This window comes from Indicator indicator, chromosome 7 (genome assembly GCF_027791375.1).
Source record: "Indicator indicator isolate 239-I01 chromosome 7, UM_Iind_1.1, whole genome shotgun sequence".
Classification (NCBI taxonomy): domain Eukaryota; kingdom Metazoa; phylum Chordata; class Aves; order Piciformes; family Indicatoridae; genus Indicator; species Indicator indicator.
Genome location: NC_072016.1, coordinates 12,554,904 through 12,573,908, shown reverse-complemented (window position 1 = coordinate 12,573,908; position 19,005 = coordinate 12,554,904). Strand labels below are relative to the sequence as shown.

General features: G+C 53.3%; 1 protein-coding gene across 2 annotated transcripts; it reads left to right on the top strand.

The window, feature by feature from the left end:
• MMS19 (MMS19 homolog, cytosolic iron-sulfur assembly component) lies at nt 1-7,627 on the top strand. Of its 2 annotated transcripts, XM_054382768.1 has the most exons (26): nt 1-34; nt 221-349; nt 561-622; nt 904-990; nt 1,302-1,376; nt 1,636-1,713; nt 2,019-2,157; nt 2,521-2,675; nt 2,893-2,971; nt 3,233-3,358; nt 3,674-3,752; nt 4,107-4,213; nt 4,540-4,688; nt 4,913-5,060; nt 5,262-5,361; nt 5,522-5,624; nt 5,719-5,793; nt 5,925-6,051; nt 6,138-6,238; nt 6,320-6,376; nt 6,486-6,672; nt 6,787-6,869; nt 6,968-7,132; nt 7,210-7,269; nt 7,384-7,484; nt 7,561-7,627. In XM_054382768.1, exons 1-26 carry the CDS (start codon nt 16-18, stop codon nt 7,586-7,588), a joined length of 2,619 nt encoding a protein of 872 aa, XP_054238743.1. In that variant the 5' UTR covers nt 1-15; the 3' UTR covers nt 7,589-7,627. The 2 variants fall into 2 exon arrangements, with proteins under 2 accessions (XP_054238743.1, XP_054238744.1); XM_054382769.1 differs by lacking the exon at nt 221-349.
• Nucleotides 7,628-19,005: the final 11,378 nt, after the last annotated feature.

Here is a 19,005-nt window from a genome sequence, read left to right as displayed (position 1 = left end):
ATCATCACTAACTTCATGGGCTCCAGGGAGGAAGGTGAGGTGGCAGATGGCAAAATCACTTGGGGATTGTCCAGGCTGGAAGAGTGACTCACTTTTGCCTTTTCTGAAAGCTCTGTTGCTCTGTCTGGAAAGGCTGTGAGGCTGGGGGGACTGGGCCAGTTTCATGCCGGGTTGGTGAAGTCTAGTGTCCTTCATTTGTTCACAATCCTTGTTTCTGCAGAGCTGAAGGGCCTGGGTGCTGACTTCACCTTTGGCTTCATCCAGATGATGGATGGGGAGAAGGATCCTCGCAACCTGCTGGTGGCCTTCCGGATTGTGCGTGATCTCATTGCCAAGAACTATGCCCTGGGTGAGCTTGTACCTGCTGAGCAGAACTGACCAAGGGACGTGTTGCTTTTCTTTGAGCTGTTGGAGGGATAGCCCTTGGGTCTGACCAGGGCTGGGAGTGTCTATGACGTGCTTTAGGAGCTGCAGAGCCATCCTGTTGTGGGTGTTAGGCATAGCTGCTGTGCCTCTCTTACCCAGCATCTTTGCTTATGTCCTCTGTCCTTTCCTTGCAGGTCCCTTTGTGGAGGAGCTGTTTGAAGTGACATCCTGCTATTTCCCCATTGATTTTACTCCAGTGAGTTAGTCTGCCCTTGCCACAGCCTATCCCATCTGGTGTTTTCTCAGAGGGTCTTATCCCCTCCAGGGGGTGGAGTAGGAGGGAAGGGTGGGCAAGAGTCTTGGCTAGGCAGTGTTTAGCTGTGAGTTCTAGTATGCAAGCTAATAGACTGGTGCCAGGCTGGCTGCAGTGATTGGTATTGCTGCAGCCTTGCTGGAGATGAGGTGATGCAGCTTTGGCTGATGGCTGGATTGGGAGGTTTCCTGACCAGTGACCTGCTCTCTCTGCTTCCTTTCCAGCCCCCTAATGATCCTCATGGCATCCAGAGAGAAGACTTGATCCTGAGCCTCCGAGCTGTACTGGCCTCCACGCCCCAATTTGCTGAGGTAAGAAGTTTCTAGGGGGTTCTTGATCACCCCACTATTCCATGAGCAGACTGCATTTCATAGCGCTGCAGATCCTGCTACAGCTATGTGGGAAGGGACAACTGGGATCAGGAACCTGTGCTGGGGCAGCCCTGTGCCCTCCTGGGGCTAGGCATGGGGAGGGTGCTGGCACCAACACTTTGGGAAGGGGCTGCCTGTGGCAGGCATCCATCAACCTCTGTTCTCCTGGCAGATGCTGAGCTTGCAGCCCTGCAGGGCCATGAACAAGGCAGTGCAAAAGGTGGGCTGAGTCTGTGTGTTGCTCTCTACAGTTCCTGCTTCCTCTGCTCATTGAGAAGATGGACTCAGACCTACAAAGTGCCAAGCTTGACTCCCTGCAGACTCTGGTAAGGAAAGATCCCCTATTCCCTTTGGTCCACAGCTGGCATGTGGCAGCAGCAGCCAAGCTACCTCTGAGTCCTTCTCCCTGCCAGCTAGAGACTCCCTTGCAGAGCAATAATTTCTAGGGTCCTACTTTGGCCTACATCACTCTTTCCTCTTTTTCTTTCAAGTGGTTTGTGTAGTTCAGCATGAGCCTGGCAGGATGCTCAGTGTCCTTCTGGTACTGACTTCTCTCTGATGCTTTCCCCTGGCTCCCTCTTGCAGACTGCCTGCTGTGCCATCTATGGGCAGAAGGAGCTGCAGGAATTCCTCCCCAGCCTCTGGTCATCTCTGCGCAGGGAGGTGAGTACTGCAAGGCCCTAACAAATGCTCCACTGTAGTTTGGCCCCTGCTGAGCAGGAGTTCACAGCCAGACCAGGTGGGCCCAATATCTCCCAGCAGCCCCCACCTTAAACAGCTCCAGATGAAGACTGAGGGAGCAGGCCAGTCCTCTCAGTGTGTCACTAGGGCTTGGATGTGCCACACTGTGTGTTTGAAGCACACAGGAAGTCAGGCTGGAGCCTGAGCCCTTCAGCCTGCATCAGGAGCATGAAGCCTGGGTCTGGGTTCAGCACAGAGCTTAGCTGATCCTACAGCTTCTCCTGCAGGTGTTCCAGACAGCGAGTGAGAAGGTGGAAGCAGAGTGCCTGGCTGCACTGCATGCCCTCTCAGCCTGCCTCTCCCGCTCTGTGCTCAGCTCTGACACTGAGGATCTGCTCGACTCCTTCCTCAGCAGCATCCTGCAAGGTAGCTATTGCAGAAACCTATCCTGCCCTGAGCTGCAAGCATGCTTCTAGCTTAGAGATCTGCCCTCTTGTTATGTTTGAACCCTCTTTCTTCTCTTTGTAGCTTTGTTGTCCCCTGCCAAGGGGATTGGCTGTGGGAAGGGAGGAGAAGGGGGAACAGTAGGAAATGCCTTTTGGATGCAGTTGCTTTCCTCTCTGCTGGGGTTGAGGCAACCAAGGCTGTGCAGGTGGAGCTGCAGGAAGCAGCCTTTTTAGGGAGGCTGTGCAGCAGTCCAGAGCTGCACGTCCCAGCCCTGATACCAGCTGTGTCCCCACACGCGAAGCAGAGGAGCTCTGCTGGCGCAGCTGACGCCCAGCCTATCAGATTGCAGGCACCATCTGTGCGAGCCTGACATGAAGCTGGTGTGGCCAAGTGCCAAGCTCCTGCAGGCAGCAGCGGGTGCCTCTCTCCGTGCCTACCACCGCATCACCTGCACCGTCCTGCCCCTGCTGCTGGAGCAGTACACCAAGCACCCACAGGTGAGGGCTGCACCCTGGGCTCTGTGGTCAGAGGCCGCAGGGCTCAGTGCTCCCGCTGGCTCTGCAGGACTTGGTGAGAGCACAGCGTCCGTCTCACCAAGTGGCTGTCCATCCTTGTCTGTAGGTAGGGACCCCTCTGGCCTCGCAGATCTGGACTGAGGCATAGCTCTGTGCCAGCAGTGACAAAGATCTAGGTTATGCCTTTGTGTCCCTGCAGAGCAGCCAGAGAAGAACAATCCTGGAAATGTTTCTGGGCTTCCTGGAATTGCAGCAGAAGTGGGGACTTGTAGAAGAAGGTGAGGCTTGCTGGTCCCTCTAGAAGCACCCATGTTCCAGGAGACTGCTGGCTCTGGTGCCACCTTTCCATATGCTGACAGAGAAAGAAAGCTCATTGACCTGGGCAGCTGCATGTGCAACCCCCTGCCATGTGCCAGGGACTCTGCATGGTTGTATGGCAATGGGCAGGGCCCCAGAAGGGATCTAGCAGGTGCTGTGGTGGTGGCTGTGTGGTAACAGCCAGGCACAGGCAGTGACTTCATGCCTCTCTCTCTTTCCAGATGAGAGCACTCTGCTGTCACTCCGAGCCTCGGTTTGCTCTGTGGTGTTCTCAGCACTGACAGATCCCAGTGTGCAGCTGCAGCTGGTTGGGATCAGAGCACTGACTGTCCTGGGCTCCCTGCAAGGTTGGTGTCTTGTTTTCCTTAGGAATGCAGAGGGAGGTCTCACCCTGGTTTGGGAGATGTGTTGCCACATGGCTTCTGGGACGTCCTCACATGCTGTCGGTGCACAGGAGCAGTGGCAACGTTTTTTACCTGGGCCATGAGCTTCAGAGACACTGGGTCTCTCCCTTGCCTGTTCAAGCTGGGCACATTGTATCTCTGGTGTTTGGCATGCTGCTGCATTACTGCCAGCATGGACAAGGGGGAAGGTTGCTGGCCAGAACATGGGCATCTTTGCCTTTGGCTGAGGGTAGGATTCCTCTGTGGCTCTTGTTCCAGGCTTCCTGTCTCCGTCTGACCTGGAGCTGGTTGTGGATCACCTCATCCGTCTCGCTCTGCATGAGGATTCCCAGAGCAGGTAAGGGGTGGGCCAGTGCTGCTGCAGTCACGCATGCACTGGGGAGAAGACCAAAGCCTGGCTTTGCTGCAGAGAGGAGCCAGAGTCTGGGGGAAGCCACAAGAACTGTATTGACTAAAAGACCATGTGGGTATAAGAGCAGAGGTATAAACCAGATGATTTGTAGGTTGGAAGTTAGAGGAGTTCCGGGCCTGTCAAAGTAGGGGGCTCTGGTCTGCCTGCCAATAAGGTAAAAAAGGCAGACTGTTGGGAAATGGGTCTCTGGAGGCACCTTCTGGCCCAGATCTGTGCAGCTGGTGTTCAGGCCACCCTGGGTTTGCAGTGTTCATGTCCTTTCTCTTTCTCCCCTGGCAGTGAAGCAGCGATGGAGGCAGCTGGATCTCTGGCCCCCATCTACCCAAAGGTTTTCTCTGGCCACATGGTACCCAGGCTTGAAGAGGAGTTGCAGTCAGGTAGGTCTGGCAGCCCTGGGAAAGGAATGATGTCTCGGTTTGGGTTGAAGCCTATCTCATCCCCATTTGGCTTCTACCAGGCATTGGGGCTGTGCCATGTGGCATAGGTTGGCAGCTCACCTTGGGGGTTCCTAGCACTACTGTGGTGCTGGCCACCAGGCTGTGCTGCCAGGATCAGCATTGTAGGAAGAAGCTGCCCAACCACAGAACAGGCAGAGTGCCTTGGGCCTGGCACAGCTGTACCGCTTCACCCCATCTGTCCTGGCAGGGGTCTTGGGATCATCTCAGGGGTCTTGGGATCACCTCAGCACCTCTCAGGTGACTTTCCTCTTCAGAGCGGGAGGAGGAGAGCTCTCACGACCACTGCTCCCTGCAGCAGCGCTGCCTGCAGGCCCTGGCAGCTGTGTCTACCCACACCAGCATCGTGAAGGAGACTGTCCCTGTCCTGCTTCAGCATCTCCGGAAGGTGCAGAAAGGTAATGCTGCAGCAGGCAGCTCACAGAATGCAGCTGGGCAGGAGCTGCCTTCATTGCTGGTGATGGTTGGGAGAGAGTGAGGGTGGCAGTGGTGTGAGGAGCTCAGGGCCAGGCTGTGAATCCCATCGGTAGAAGGGGAGTGGGGCAGGCTGCATTGCTTTGGGATCCCAGTAGGGTTTGTGGGGTGGGTGCTGCTGCTGTTCCATGGTGACTATGCCCTGCAGGCAGTGAGGCTGGGAACACCCAAGGCATGGTCTCCGTGTGCCAGAGCCTGCACCGCGTGGCCCTGCAGTGCCAGCAGGACGACGATGGCTGCTGGTACTACCACCAGACAGTGGTACCTTGCCTGCTGGCCATGGCTGTGCAAGCTGCCATGCAAGGTAGGAGCGGGGCTGGAGCGAGCCAGGGCAGCTCCTCTGCTTCTGGCCCTGCAGCCAGCGCTGCTCTGCCGCCCTCCGGCGGCCGCGGGCACTGCAGGCCTCGCCTCCCCTGGTCAGGGCTAGTGTCGGTCAGGGGGCTGTGCCTGCCTCCTCCCTGAGCAGTGGGCGCCAGCGCGTCCCTTTTCTCCCGCTTGCCTGCAGAGAGCGCCCACCCACTGCTGGGCAAGGCACTGATAGAAGAAGAGGTGCTGGCTGCTATGGTCCCTGTCATCAGCGCTGCCACCACTCACCTGAGCCCTGAGTAAGTGATGCCAGGCCCTCTATTAGGAGGAGGGGCCAAGCTGCACCCCCCCCCCCCAATACTACTGTCTCTTTGTAGGACCCTTTGGCTCCTGGCAGGTACCCAGGAGCTCTCTGGTGACCCTCCAGAGCAGCACATTGTGATGTCTCCTTTTTCCTAGGCTGGCTGCCCAGAGTGTGTCTCATGTGGTGCCCCTCTTCCTGGATGGAGAGGTCTCCTTCCTGCCCCAGAACAGTTTTCCCTGCTCCTTCCAGCCCTTTGAGGTGCATTGGGTGCTTGGGGATGCTTAACAGGCAGAGAATGAGGATGTTGGCATACGCTGGCAGCAAAGACTGGTGACCTGTTCTTCACCCACAGGATGGAGAGTGCTTTGACACACAGAGACGCCTCATTGCCCTCCTCATGGCTTTTGTCTGTTCCTTGCCCTGCAATGTAAGTTGGTGGTGAGCGAAGCAGAGAGTGGCCCTGTTTGAGCACCATGCTGCCTGGCTCCACAGTGAACTGCACGGGTGGAAAAGAGCAACTGCAGCCCCAGGCTTTAGCACATTCCACATCTCTTCCAGGTGGCAATTCCTCAGCAGGAACGACTTCTCCGGGAGCTGCTGGCACTGAGCTGTTCCTGCAACTGCCCCTTCACGGCCACCACAGCTGCCAAGTGCTTTGCAGGGCTGGTGAACAAGCACCCAGCAGGTAAGGAGGCCGTGGAGGACATTGAGAGTCCCTGCCTGCTGCTGGCAGGGGAGAAAGGGCTCAGCTTGTCCTTTCTGTGTCCCCAGGACAGCAACTGGATGAGATTCTGCAGCTTGCAGTCAACAGAATGGAGCCCAGCCTTGTGGAGGGGCCCCGACGAATGCAGGCACTCACCTTGCTGCTCTGGGTAAGGTCTGCCCTGGCAGTGGGATGTGGAAAGAGCCGGGGCAGGGGCCAGCCTGGTGCTGATTCTGCTCTGCCTGCACAGGTTACCAAAGCTCTGGTGCTGCGCTACCACCCCCTGAGCTCCCACCTGACGGACAAGGTAAGCAGTGTTGGAGCTGGGCGATGTCTGAGGAGCCTGCCTGCTTCCCCCATGGCTGGTGGGACCCCCAGCAGCCAGGCACCCTATCTCAGGACTGTCTCCCTCGCAGCTGCTGAGCCTGCTGAACGACGTGGAGCTGGGCCCTGCGGCAGCTGACGGCTTCTCCCTGCTGATGGCTGAGCCCCCGGACGTGCTGCACAAGGGCTGCCATGCTGACGTGCGCATCATGTTCCGCCAGCGCTTCTTCACCAGCAACGTCCCCAAGCTGGTGCAGGGCTTCCATGGGGCTGGTCCCGGTGAGCGCCCATCCCCAGCATGGTCTCACCACCCCACAACCCCTGAGCCAGGGAACCTTGAGCTGGCGTCCCCTCCTTCCCCCAGCTGTGTGTAACAATCTCTGCTCTCCACAGATGTGAAGGCAAATTACCTGAAGGGTCTGTCCCATGTGCTCAACCACCTGCCCAAGCCTGTGCTGGTGACAGAGCTGCCTACGGTGAGAGCCAGCCTTGGTGGCAGGAGCCGGGGGTTTGTGACAGTGTAAAATGTGTGGTAGGGAATTACTTGTATCTTCTGTGTCCTCCCCACCCACAGCTGCTTTCTCTCCTGCTTGAGGCCTTGTCCTGCTCAGACCGTGTGGTGCAGCTCTCCACACTGAGCTGCCTCCAGCCACTGCTGCTTGAAGCTCCCCAGATCATGAGCCTGCATGTTGACACACTGGTCACAAAGTTCCTCAGCCTCACCTCCAGTCCCACCATGGTGCGTATGCTCCCTCCTTCCCCATCTGAATCCCTCTCCTCCACTCCTTCTGCAGCCCTCAACCTTGTCTTTTCCAGGCTGTCCGCATTGCTGCCCTGCGCTGTGCCCATGCACTTACCAGCCTGCCTGCAGCTGTGGTAAGTACTTCTGCAGTAGCCTGCTGCATGCAGAGGGGTAAGGGAGTCCCAGACCTCCTCTAGTGGGGCATCCAACACCCAGCATTCTCACTAAGAGCCCTTTCTGTCCTACAGCTGCTGCCATACAAGGCCAGAGTTATCCGGGCACTGGCAAAACCTTTGGATGACAAGAAGAGGCTGGTGCGGAAGGAGGCAGTGGCAGCACGGGGGGAATGGTGAGAGCATGTGGCAGGAGCTGCTGGGGTGGTAGCATGTTGGGATGTGGCTGATGGCACCACTCTGTCCCCACAGGTTCCTTCTGGGGAGCCCAGGCAGGTGAGCACTCTGTGTCCCCTCCCTGTGCTGACCGACAACATGACTGGACTCCTGCCAACCCATCCAACTGATGCCACAGACTCTCAGAGCCCAGTACTGCACCAGGGCTGGAGCATGGGGGCTAGAAGACAGCACCCCTCACCATGGCACCTTGCTGGCATTCCCACCTTCTTCCTGGCACCCACCGTGGGGAAGCAGCTGTGCCACTTGTGGCTTACCCTACCTCGCCTGCAGCCAGAGATGGTGATGGACAGACTGGCCACGTGTGAGCAGAGGGCAGGGCCCAGAGGCACGAACACCTACAGCGAGGTGAGATGGGCCAACAGGACGAGGCCCCTGCCAGAACGGAATAAATCAGCGGCGGAGTGAGTTGATGCGGTCGAGACTGTAGGGCGGGAGGTCTCATGAGCGCTGCGAGACAGGGCGCATACGGAGGCAGCAGGGAGAGGTATCAGCAACCCATGAACAGCATAGTGTTGAGTAGCTTAAAGTTGCTGCTAGGTGAGTCGCGCGTACACACCTTAACTCCAGATTAGGCATGGGTGAATGTCTTGCAGTTTCCCCGTCTCCTCCCCTTCCACAAAACACAGAGAAATCATCTCCTAACTGTTTGTATGTACCGTAAACACTAAGAAGTTGCCTCACCGACACTAGCCTACAACAAATGAAAACAAGCAGAAACCTAAAAGACACTGCGAATTCAAGGAGATATAATGTTTGTGATCGATGTGATCCCCATCTTAAAAACAAGGCTCCCCTGAGTGAGAGTTATGTGACGATCAGAGGAGGATGACGCGGAGGCGCGGACATGCCACGCTTTCTGTTGACATCCGGCTGAATCACACCAGCATCGTGGACCCCAACACCCCCAGCCCAGAGGAGCCTCCCCAACACAAGCGAGATAGATGCCACAGTCATGCTAAAGCCTTCAGTGCGCTCTACTCTCTGCGTCCAGCCACCGGCAGTCACTTCACTCGATGTTCAACAACGATAGAGGCAAGCACAGGTGTGCGAAGGACACAATTGGACACAGACCTTCCTTGGCACCCATCCACAACACTTTTCCGCCCAAGCACAGGGCTGCCTGCGAGGCGCCCCTGAACCAAGGCCCACCAGTTCCAGACAGAGCGTCCTCGCTGCGTTGTCTCAGCAACAGCTTTGTAGAGCGTCCTTTGTGCCCAACTCGGCCTACCTCCCTCCCTATCTTTATCCCCCCAGGGCCTCCTCGTTTGGCACAGTTTGTCTAGGGGTTGTATAGGCGTGTTTGCTACTCTGAGCTCCTCCCAACTCTCTTTACTATTCCTGAGTCCACTGTGTGCAACTCAATTCAGCGAGATACACACGACCCAAACTCGCGCGCGGATTGCACACGGCCACTGACGACATCACCACAGGTGGCTACAGCAAGATGCCACCTACGCTCTTCGCGAAGGGCGTCCTCGCCGAATGCATCACATGCATAGAGGTGCGCAGGCGAATGTCACTTGTGCAGATTCACGACCTTCGTGGAGGGCCCCTAACACTAGGATGAGTGGGGTCTCAGCCAGTAGGCTTGTCTCAACTCGCCCTGTGCACAATCACTAATCACCCATCACAGAGGCAGAGGTTACTGGGGAGTGCATCAGAAGAGCCACCATCTCAATATCTCAGCCAATTGTCCCCCTCTGAGATGTGGTCGGCGCTGAGTGGTAGCAATTGTGCTAGCCTACACGCGGGCATGTCACTGGGTCATCATCTCTGATGATCTCGCCAAAGATTTGCTTCTTGAGAGGGTCAGTACAGAGGTGAATGTGAGACAGTTGTCTAGCGCTGCGCACACACACAGCCTACGCAAACTTCTTTTTGGGAGTGAACCTACTTACCAGTGTTCTTCTGGTCCTGATGACCAGTCCACTAGTCTTATTTGATCACAGCGACCCTATTACACTAGTTCGACACACTTGCTACTCTCTTGTATTTCAACTGCCCACACGACGGCATGTCCTTCCATGCGAAGACAGGAATATTTTTGTTGACGTCCCATCACAGAGAGCAGTCACCTCCTACTGGTCTGTTGTATATGCTACCTTAGAGTTCTCCATCCACCACCTGTCTGGATTAGACAAGAGCAATGTCCATGAAAAAATTAGTCCCTGATGAATAAGTGGTGATGAACGAACACTAGTTTGCCACCCATGAATACAAAAGCGATATGCTAGTGAGAACTAGCGTTACTTTATGCTGGACACTCATATCGCGAGCATGACCACACACAGGCATGTCTGTGCGGGCGCCCCGGTCCCTGTGATTGAGTCTATAATTATCGCCACCAACACATGCCAGGTTGCACGCGGCTCGACTAACGGTCCGAGCTGGTCGTAGCGAGCTGCTCCAGAGTTGGCCGCAACGGGCAGATGCCCATATCCTGCCAGCACCGCCATGAACTACTGGAGCCTCACCGTGCCTTCGCGAGAGGCCCTTTATATAACCATTTGGCACACACAACAAATTATCCACCACCCAGGTAACACCTATATCCTAGTATAGCTTGCTCCCAGCTGCCATACATAGCATGTAACCAGAGGTGGCTTGTTTCTACCGACGCCCCAACGTTGAATGTTAGCAGCCGTGCCACAGTGGGCCAAGGAATAGATGCATGCTATGTGTCTCAATGTCCTGGCCTTCTGCCAGAGCTCCTGCGACAGTACCAAGTGCTTGGGCTGCTAGCACTCTGCTCTGCTTCTGAGAACGAGTGTGTCAAAGTTCTAGGCTATCGAGCCCCTACCTTTGCCGCGCGGCAGTGTCTCTGATACTCTGAGATCAGTCTCTCAGTGGCTTCTTAATCCATCGTCACGCATGCTATAGGTATTGAGTCTCACAGGCATTTTAGGGTGCATCGGGCACCAATCTGACGAGTCATGCTAGTGCTCCCCCTCGTGCGAATGAGGACGAGATAAGGGAGGATCAGCCTAGCCCCGCTGTGGTTCGTCGAGCGAGCCAGCACTCCGGAGCAATGATCAGGCCCATGGCTCTCGAAGAGCGAGAGTGCGAAGCTCAGAGAGTAGCCGGTACGAGAGGGCATGACAACAGGTCCTGCTGGGTGAGAGTCACAAGTACAGGGGAGCCTCATGATAGCTGTCACCCTCTTAGCGGAGTACGCACTCCTAAACGTGACACGCTCCACAAAGCGCAAACAATCCTCGTACATGAGCAGGAATAGTGAGCACTCCCCAGCGACAAGTTTCAGAAGCGACGCACAGTTGAGGATAGATGATGCTAAAGGAGTGTATATACAGGCCCGTATCCCACGACACTAAACGTGTCGCCTCTATTCTCACTTCGTTAGACACTAGACAAACGCTAGATCGTATCTCATCTATTCTAAATCATTAAGTAGCGTGGCTGAGCTCTAGGTGCATTGCTCAGCGACTGGAGAACTATGCCTCGCAAAATCAGCATAACGGTACTCGGCGATACCATCCACTTCTGCGCTTTCTCCAAAGTCTACATCCCGCTTAATATTTATAAAACATTTATGCGTGTCTTATACTGTTATACGACCCACAAGACCGAGCTAGTACCTACGCTTATGACACTTCTTCTCGTGGAACACTGCGAGTGACTCACTGCATAGGCTCGGTCTCTGTGAGTCACCAATCTGGACTATTCACGCTAAGGTGTAGAGTGGTGAATGGTGGTGAATCTTGAGTGCTAGCAGACAGAATGATGTCTATGACAAATTATTGGTAGCAGCATAGCACGGAGTCCAGATTTACGTACGTGGTTTATGTAAATGGCTTATTGTTAATAATATCATACAATATACCATGAAACATCCAGCATTCTAAGCTTTTATAGCCGCACTCTCATGTGTAGAACGCCGCGTGGCTCTACGCCACACTTGGGAGCGCTCTCAGAACAAGACTGTAGCATCTCATCACCTGCATAGAGAATGGAGCTCCAGAACAGCTCTGCGCGACCGCGCATCTGAAGCGCGATCACGGGTGACAACTCGCGCGCTGACCACCTTGTAACTTCAAAATGGGTGGAGCTCCTAAACGTGTGCAGTGACAGCTAATTAGACAGCGAATTCACCTGCGTACAACAGACTCGCGGCGGGAGAACACATGCCCGACTGGACGAAAGTTAGTTCAGTGGAGGCGCATGGGTATTATCTATATCGCGTGATCAGCTGTCTCAGCGAGGAGGTCAGGCGAGGTGTTAGAGCTCCTGAAGTAGACAGCCAGTTTATGGAAGGACTCGCGTGGCGCTACAGTATTGACATTCCTGATCCGACAACTAGGGGTCTTCGCATGTAATATTGGGGGAGCATTATCCCCAGTGCGTGAGTGGATGGGTTATCCTTGACTCCTCGCGTGCACGTCTTGATGACTCCCTCTATATTGAGCGAACAGCTTATGATGTACGAGGGCGCCGATTGTCAGAGCCCAGACTAAGAACTCATCTGTTAACCAAACTCTACTAGGTGGGGATTGACACTGTGTTGTCGAGGTGCAAGTGAGGCGTGACCAACTGCCTCAATAACTCTGTGCTTATAGCAGGCACGGAGGTTGAGTACTCGAGAATGCGTATGGTAAACCTGCGAATAAGAAAATTTACGTCTTTAACACTACCCCGAACAGACTCTTGTATCAAAACTTACCTATTTGACAGAAGAGGCAAAGGAACAAGGAACGTGTATGTGAGGAGAGGACTGGCGCTGTATTTTTATTCTGCTGCAGTGCGACTATGTGGGTAGCGTATTGCCTATCCGCATTCTCGAGGAGATCAACTATCTTTCTCCCACTAATAGTTCAGTGACACTTGCCTATGTGTCATGGGTAAGGATACAATGTGTGTTCTGCAGTAGTCTCACGATGCTGAACGTCTTAAACACACTAGGGGTAGGGTGAATCTATTGGGTAACATGGACTGGTGGCTAGTAGATCAACGGGACATAGCACCATATACACGATTGGACATTGCTTAGCAGGGTGTATTGTAGTTGCTAAGAGGCCGACCTGCGAAGTGATTACCAACTGCGTGTGGATAGTCACATTTCCATTCTCTACTAAGAGCTAATAGTATCACATTGTATGCAGTATTCTCTCTTATGAAGGGCAATATACTGAAAAATGTGGACATTCCGAGTGAACACACATGTCTTCAAACAGTAGGAGGTGGTGTACACATGCTTTCGCCGGCCATGGTGATCCTCCGGGTCAGTGGTCGGGTCAGATTGACAAGGCAAGATCTCTGGAAGGAGTGCATAAGTCACTTCGTCTGCGCAGAGAGCGGAAATGTAACTATGAAGACGTACTAAAGGTGAAAGCCAGTGATCAGTAATCAGTGTCCTGTGAGACATTCGCTATGATAGCATAGGGCTCATTTGTCTTCTGATCCTCTCCGACAGAGTCAATCGATACTGGACTACAAGAATCAAGCTATGTCTAGTCTGCGCGTTGAGGCACAGTAATAGCCCAGGTGGTCCCCAGAGCGAGGGACATGTCAGATTATGACAGAAAGATACGTGGCACCGTCAATAGCTTATTGAGTCGTTTAGAAATAGTTCACATATGTCTCGACACGGAGACCGATAACATCCGAGCCGGAGAGCACATGCTGAGTGTCTCTAACTTGGTAGCGAGGACGACATGGAAGCGATAGTGCCCAAGAGTCACTTCGATTACTCCACATTGCTCTGTAAAGGCGGGATGAACAGTACAAAGTCTTAAAGCGGAGAGGTCAGTAGTAACTGTTTAGTGTCCGCACACCAGATTGCGTCTATAGTGGAGCGTACCATGTGTGGCGCAGCCTAATCTTCTGATGTTCTCAAGGAGTGGTAGGTGTACAGACATGCACAGACGCATACATTAGTCTTCCCATACACATCGCAAGGCAACACCTAAGAGTCAGCACATCAAGGGTGGCTTCTATCTTACCTCGTGGTTCCGCAGCCCCCAGCACACGAGTATATCTCTACCACGATTGTACGTATGACACCACAGAGAGGAGCAGGGCAGGGACTGACATGTATAAGGAGTAGTGACTCCATTGGTCACTACCACTCGTTCACGAGGTAAGGGCGTGCCTGCTAGTGGGTTTCTACTACATTGAAGCGCTAATCTTGAAGAAGGATACGACAGTGGTTGGTCCATCTTCAGCACTCTCAACCTGCAACAAACTGACACGGAGGTGATGGAGAGAGAAGCACCCAGCTAAACTGGTCTCCTTGTTAGCGCAAAAACTGTGCGGCATCTCAACTGTCATCGTGGTGTAATACGCTTAACAGTCCATATGTTTAGAGGATCAGGGGTAGTGCAGGCCATAGTGCGCGCCATTACCGCAAAGACCGAGCGATGTGAGACCTGTGCACCTCGACTACTTGCGAGAGGACACAGCCAGCATGATGGAAGAAGCGAGGGTGCACAATCTCCTCTGTTCTCTCAACAATGTGGTAGGGGGCAAAAAGGGGAGTCCCCAGAGCGCCCCTGAGGTGGTTATGCTCTCACACAGGCGGAGGTCGCCTACATCTCGTGAGAGCGGCGAAGGTCCAAACGCCCACCGCCAAAGCAGACTGACTGAACAAACCACACAGAACTCAGCTAAAGCCCTGTAGGTGGATGCGATACGGTGGTGCGATGCGGGCCATCATGCTCCACTGATTCCTCCCCTGCAGATTGTGCCGACAGTCACAGATCTGGCACGCGCGGTCAGGAACTGTCAATTCGCGAGTCGAGGATCCATGATCCATCGAGAGGCACACATGTGCTCATACACCCACAGACAAGAACAACTGAGTACCTAGACTACCTACCTATTTAGTGAGTAATGATTGGCACCATTATCCATCTGTTCGCATTAATATACCTTTTACATATCGAGCTATTTACTGGATATAGCTACCCTAATGTCTGCTACAACCCCATTCCGTCGATTAGATCTCACGCGCTCCGTCTATAGGATAGAGGTTGATTTTCCCTTCCCAGTGGCGGGTATAGTGTGTGTTTTGAAATTTAAATAAACCCCAACAGAGACACTATTTGTGGGCACTACACAGCATACTGATGTTCTTGTAGTTATCCTCAGTAAGGCAACAATGAGCCTCTAGGTTATCGCCTTAACCAAATCAAGGATTTTTCAGTTCCTCATGCCATGCCAGCAAGAGGGCTCGGAGCAAATCATGTGGAGCGCGCACCGAATTCAACTATCACAGCCCCGAATCAAGCCGATCACGCTAACCCAAAAGCTGGCCACGAGACCACCATACATACATATCTCCTAATACTTATCCCATATTGGACATTTATCCTACCTGCAGTCGTTCCACCCTATAATGACACGCCCCACGATGATCTAGGGAACAGCGCACGACTAGTCACCTGCTGGTCAGGACTGCCGCCAGATCCACTGTTTGGGGACTTGGATGAGCAATCATTGTGTGTGAGCATTTGCATCACACACTGCTTGTCTCTCTTGGGTTTATTTCACAATTCTATTTGTCATTTTTCTCATTCCTCTTAGTCTTAGAGAGCGGTTGCGCTACATATTGATTATACGTCTGATATAGATGCATGATAGTGGAATTCACACTACACAACGACTTGTAGTCACTGTTCTTCTCGGACATCGACAATCAAGATGACGATCTGAGTCCACTAGTAGTCTCGATAGCTTCTATCAGACTCTTTCGAGACCATTGGCCATGCACGCTCACCTCTACCCTCTGTGCGCGTGGAGGCGTGTCGATAGAGTGAGTATGAGCAAGAAGACAGGGAATTAGGGCGGGGCGATGGAGTGCAGCTGCGGGCCATATGAGTAAGTTGAGACAAGAGTGGCGTCAGACGCGATTATGATATCTATCGAATCAACTCCTCCGCGACAATTAATGATGCGCCTACCGAGGTACCTCTCACACAACACCAACCTCGTTCGTGACGAAGAGAAGGCCAATGTTCATCTGTACACCACAATCGAGTGATGCACCATCGACGATGTTGACTGTCGCTTCAACTCGAGCCATGAGTGTAAATTTACAACTAGTTAAGAAAGGATGCAACCAGTTGGTGAGGCTGGGAATTGAGAGGTATCTTGTAGGGACACACACTTTGATCAATAGAAACACGCCAACACCAAACCTGAGACAACCACTGATCCCCAAGCAGGAAGAACCCAACAGTAGGCTACGCGGAGAGCTCTTGCACCCTACCATCATCTATAGCCATACAAAGCCCAACGATCCAGACTAATCGTCAACCGTGCGAGACATGACATAGGGAGCTCTCGTAGCCAAAGTGACTGTCATTAGTAGCGTGGCTGATGGCCCAATGCTGGTTCTATGCAGTTACACAGGAACGACCTCCACTCCAAGAGCATTAGTGGTGAGCTCACGTGACTCAACAAAAACATGTCCAAACGAGTGACATTTGGTAGCTAGCTTAAGCCAGATCCAGATCGAGCTTGGCGTGTAGTGTACGCGAGACGTAGGAGGTCTTGCGTCAGAGTAGACCCATGCTGATTATCAGAACCAATACTCAGCGAAGAGAGTGACAGTAGATATGATGATGAGTTGTGTAAGGATCATGCTCGGTCACTTAAATGAGCGCGCGGAGGCCAGAGGTGGCCCATAGTGCCTCCACTCTTAAATCGTGCATAGACTCTCTATACTTCGCGATAAAGCTCTTAGGTTCTTTCAGACACAATGCACCAGCCGGTGGTAAATAAGCCTAGTTGCGCGAGATCAGGTTCCTCATGCCACAGGCCACCAATCAGAAGTGAGCACAACTATGAATAAAGGGTCAATCGAGATTATTACGCTGTCACTTTGCGAACATGCGCTGTGACTGATCCTAGTGGCTGCCCTCACAACATGCGGCAGATGGCCTTGCCATGCCCTGAGGGGGAAAGTGACAGGGATATGCGACTGTCGTGGGCTAAGCTCCCACCCGATGATTGCAAGTGCTAGACTGACACAGCTTGTAACCCGAGCGAGTGCAAGAGAGTAGTGAGTTTGAGAACGCTACCCAAGTCGCACGGCAGAGGACACATGTCTATGGCGTTTTGATGAAATGTAGGGCTAGCAGAGCGTGGGGCAGCGGAAGGTTTGTGCAATCTTCCAACACGGTTCAGACTGGACTGCACAGGTAACAGCGCATCATTCCTTCATGCCCTAGCCAAGAAATAAGCCAGCAGAACTGTCAGAGTAAGTATCCAAAAGGGAGCTTAGACCTCGAAACATCTCTTGGAGGCGTGTAGTCGTATGAACGGTGTCGTCTAAGCTGCTAAGACAGCGGGAAAGGTACAGGCTACGGGAGGTGCGTAGTTACTGGAGCAGGGGGAGCGTGAGTCAACACGAGGAAGACGCCTAATTTGTTTCACTGGGTCGTACATAGTATGTGCGAGTTGAGTCTCTGATCCCGGAGATATCTATGTCAACACATTACATCGGCGCGATTCAGGTGGCGTAGTGTGGACACAAAGGGGTGTAACAAAGGTGACCTGTGGATGAGTTTCTCGACTTAGGAATGGACTGCCACCGAGTCAGAGAATACAGGACAACTCGAGCACCCCAAGGACATCCCCTGTGTTGTATGGGTTGGCTAGACGCTATTCCGTCGAAACGCACCGACATTTCGACCAGGCAGACAGCACACATTCTATCCGTCACTCATATCATCTGGGAGTGTCTAACTAGGAGGAAACAGCCCAACACATAAATAGGTGATGCTGGCACATCCGGACTTAGGAGCTAGAAGGATTATGCCTACCCCTCCGCTCGTCCTAAAATGGGTTGGCGCGGGCTAGTCTTACTTTAAATTTGCCTACTCTGTGCCGCCTTATCAAGCCTCTCAGGACCAGTTATCAAATGTCTCTCACATCTAAGAAGCGTGACCCAGCTAGCAGAAAGACTCATAAGAGCAGAGAAGAGCAGGGTCTTCATAGGGGTGCTTGGTTCCTGACTCTCACAGAGAGACAAAAGAGATTCTCGGTGTGTCTTGAGTTAAGGTAGGAACGAGAGTGGTCATATCATCCACAACAGGTGTGGGGCCTAACCAAGAAAGCTGGAATGTCTTGATGCAACTGTACATTTACGGAGACATAGACCAATGCTCTGTGACATTACTGTAGCGACCTATGGGGTCATCACTAGGAGAAGATACACAGACAAGGTGACAAAGTTGATAGTTGAGAGAGAACTCTACAGCAATTAAGGTCCGATGGTAATGAGAGAGACAGTGAGAGCGGAGACGCGCTGAGGAACGCAATCAGGAGACATCTTCACCCAAGAAGCAAATGCAGGTCAGCGTTGGGGACACGACTGGCGAGTCGTAGAGTCAAGTCCAGGATAGCATATTATGCATATGACGCCATCTGCGCTTCGAGGCAAGATTGTCCCAAGGCCGGAATAGTGACGTGGTACATGACTCGGCTTCACTCATGGATCGCAATGCGCTGACTAAACTTTGTGATGATAGGAAGGAGAGCTATCCTCAGCCCATGGACAGGGGCGGATTGGAACTACATCATAGTATCCAAAATTATCGCCTCACTTCGAGTGGATATCCCTCTTGTCACTACCCCACAAATCTATGCAGACATCCTTCAGTAGTCCAGCACTACATTCCATTTCCTGTGTCAACCCATTATATCACGAGTCACATCGTCAAACCCACGGCGACACCTCCCTAGCAACAGATAACACAAATACTTCTTCCTTCTCCTTGCCTGGATCCACCTTGGACAATGTCAGGCACCAGGAAAGAGTGGCCCAGGAGCAGCCCCAGGTTGAGGCCATGCTGCACAGCACTTCCCTGCCTGCTGAGCCACTTGTCCCACCCAAGAGCTGTGCTGGGAGCAAGGAGGAACCTGAGCTGGCACAGCAGCTGGGTAAACGATCTGCAGGGCTGGGGCCCCCAGGTCTCCATGTAGGCAGAGCCCATCAATATTAATCAATGAGGCTGCCCCATGGTCCTGCCAAGGCACATTCTGAACTTGGGCCAAGTGCTTGCCTTGGCACAGTTCCAGGTAGTGGTGCCACATCACAGAATCCCTCCAGTGGGGACCAGCTCCCTGTTCTACTGTGCCCAGTGCACTGCCACCAAGCAGCAGCTGGGAGGGTAAGGAGCTGCAGCATCCGGATGGGCTGTCCAAAGGAACCAGGGGCTCCCCCCTGCCCTGTCTGACAAGCATGGGGCTAACCTCAAAGCTGGAGAGCAGCTGGACATGAGGACACCAAATCCACCAGCTCACTCCTGGTCACAGGTATGTGACAAGTTTCCTGTACCCTGATAAGTGAGAAGTGGAACATGCAAATCTTGGGGCACTTCCTTCAGTGCTCTTCCCCTTAAATCTGTCAAAAGCTCCCACGTGCAAAGTGGAGCAACAACTTCCTGCTGTGCAGCCTTTGGATGGTACCCATCCCAGTGCTGTGATAAGAGACAA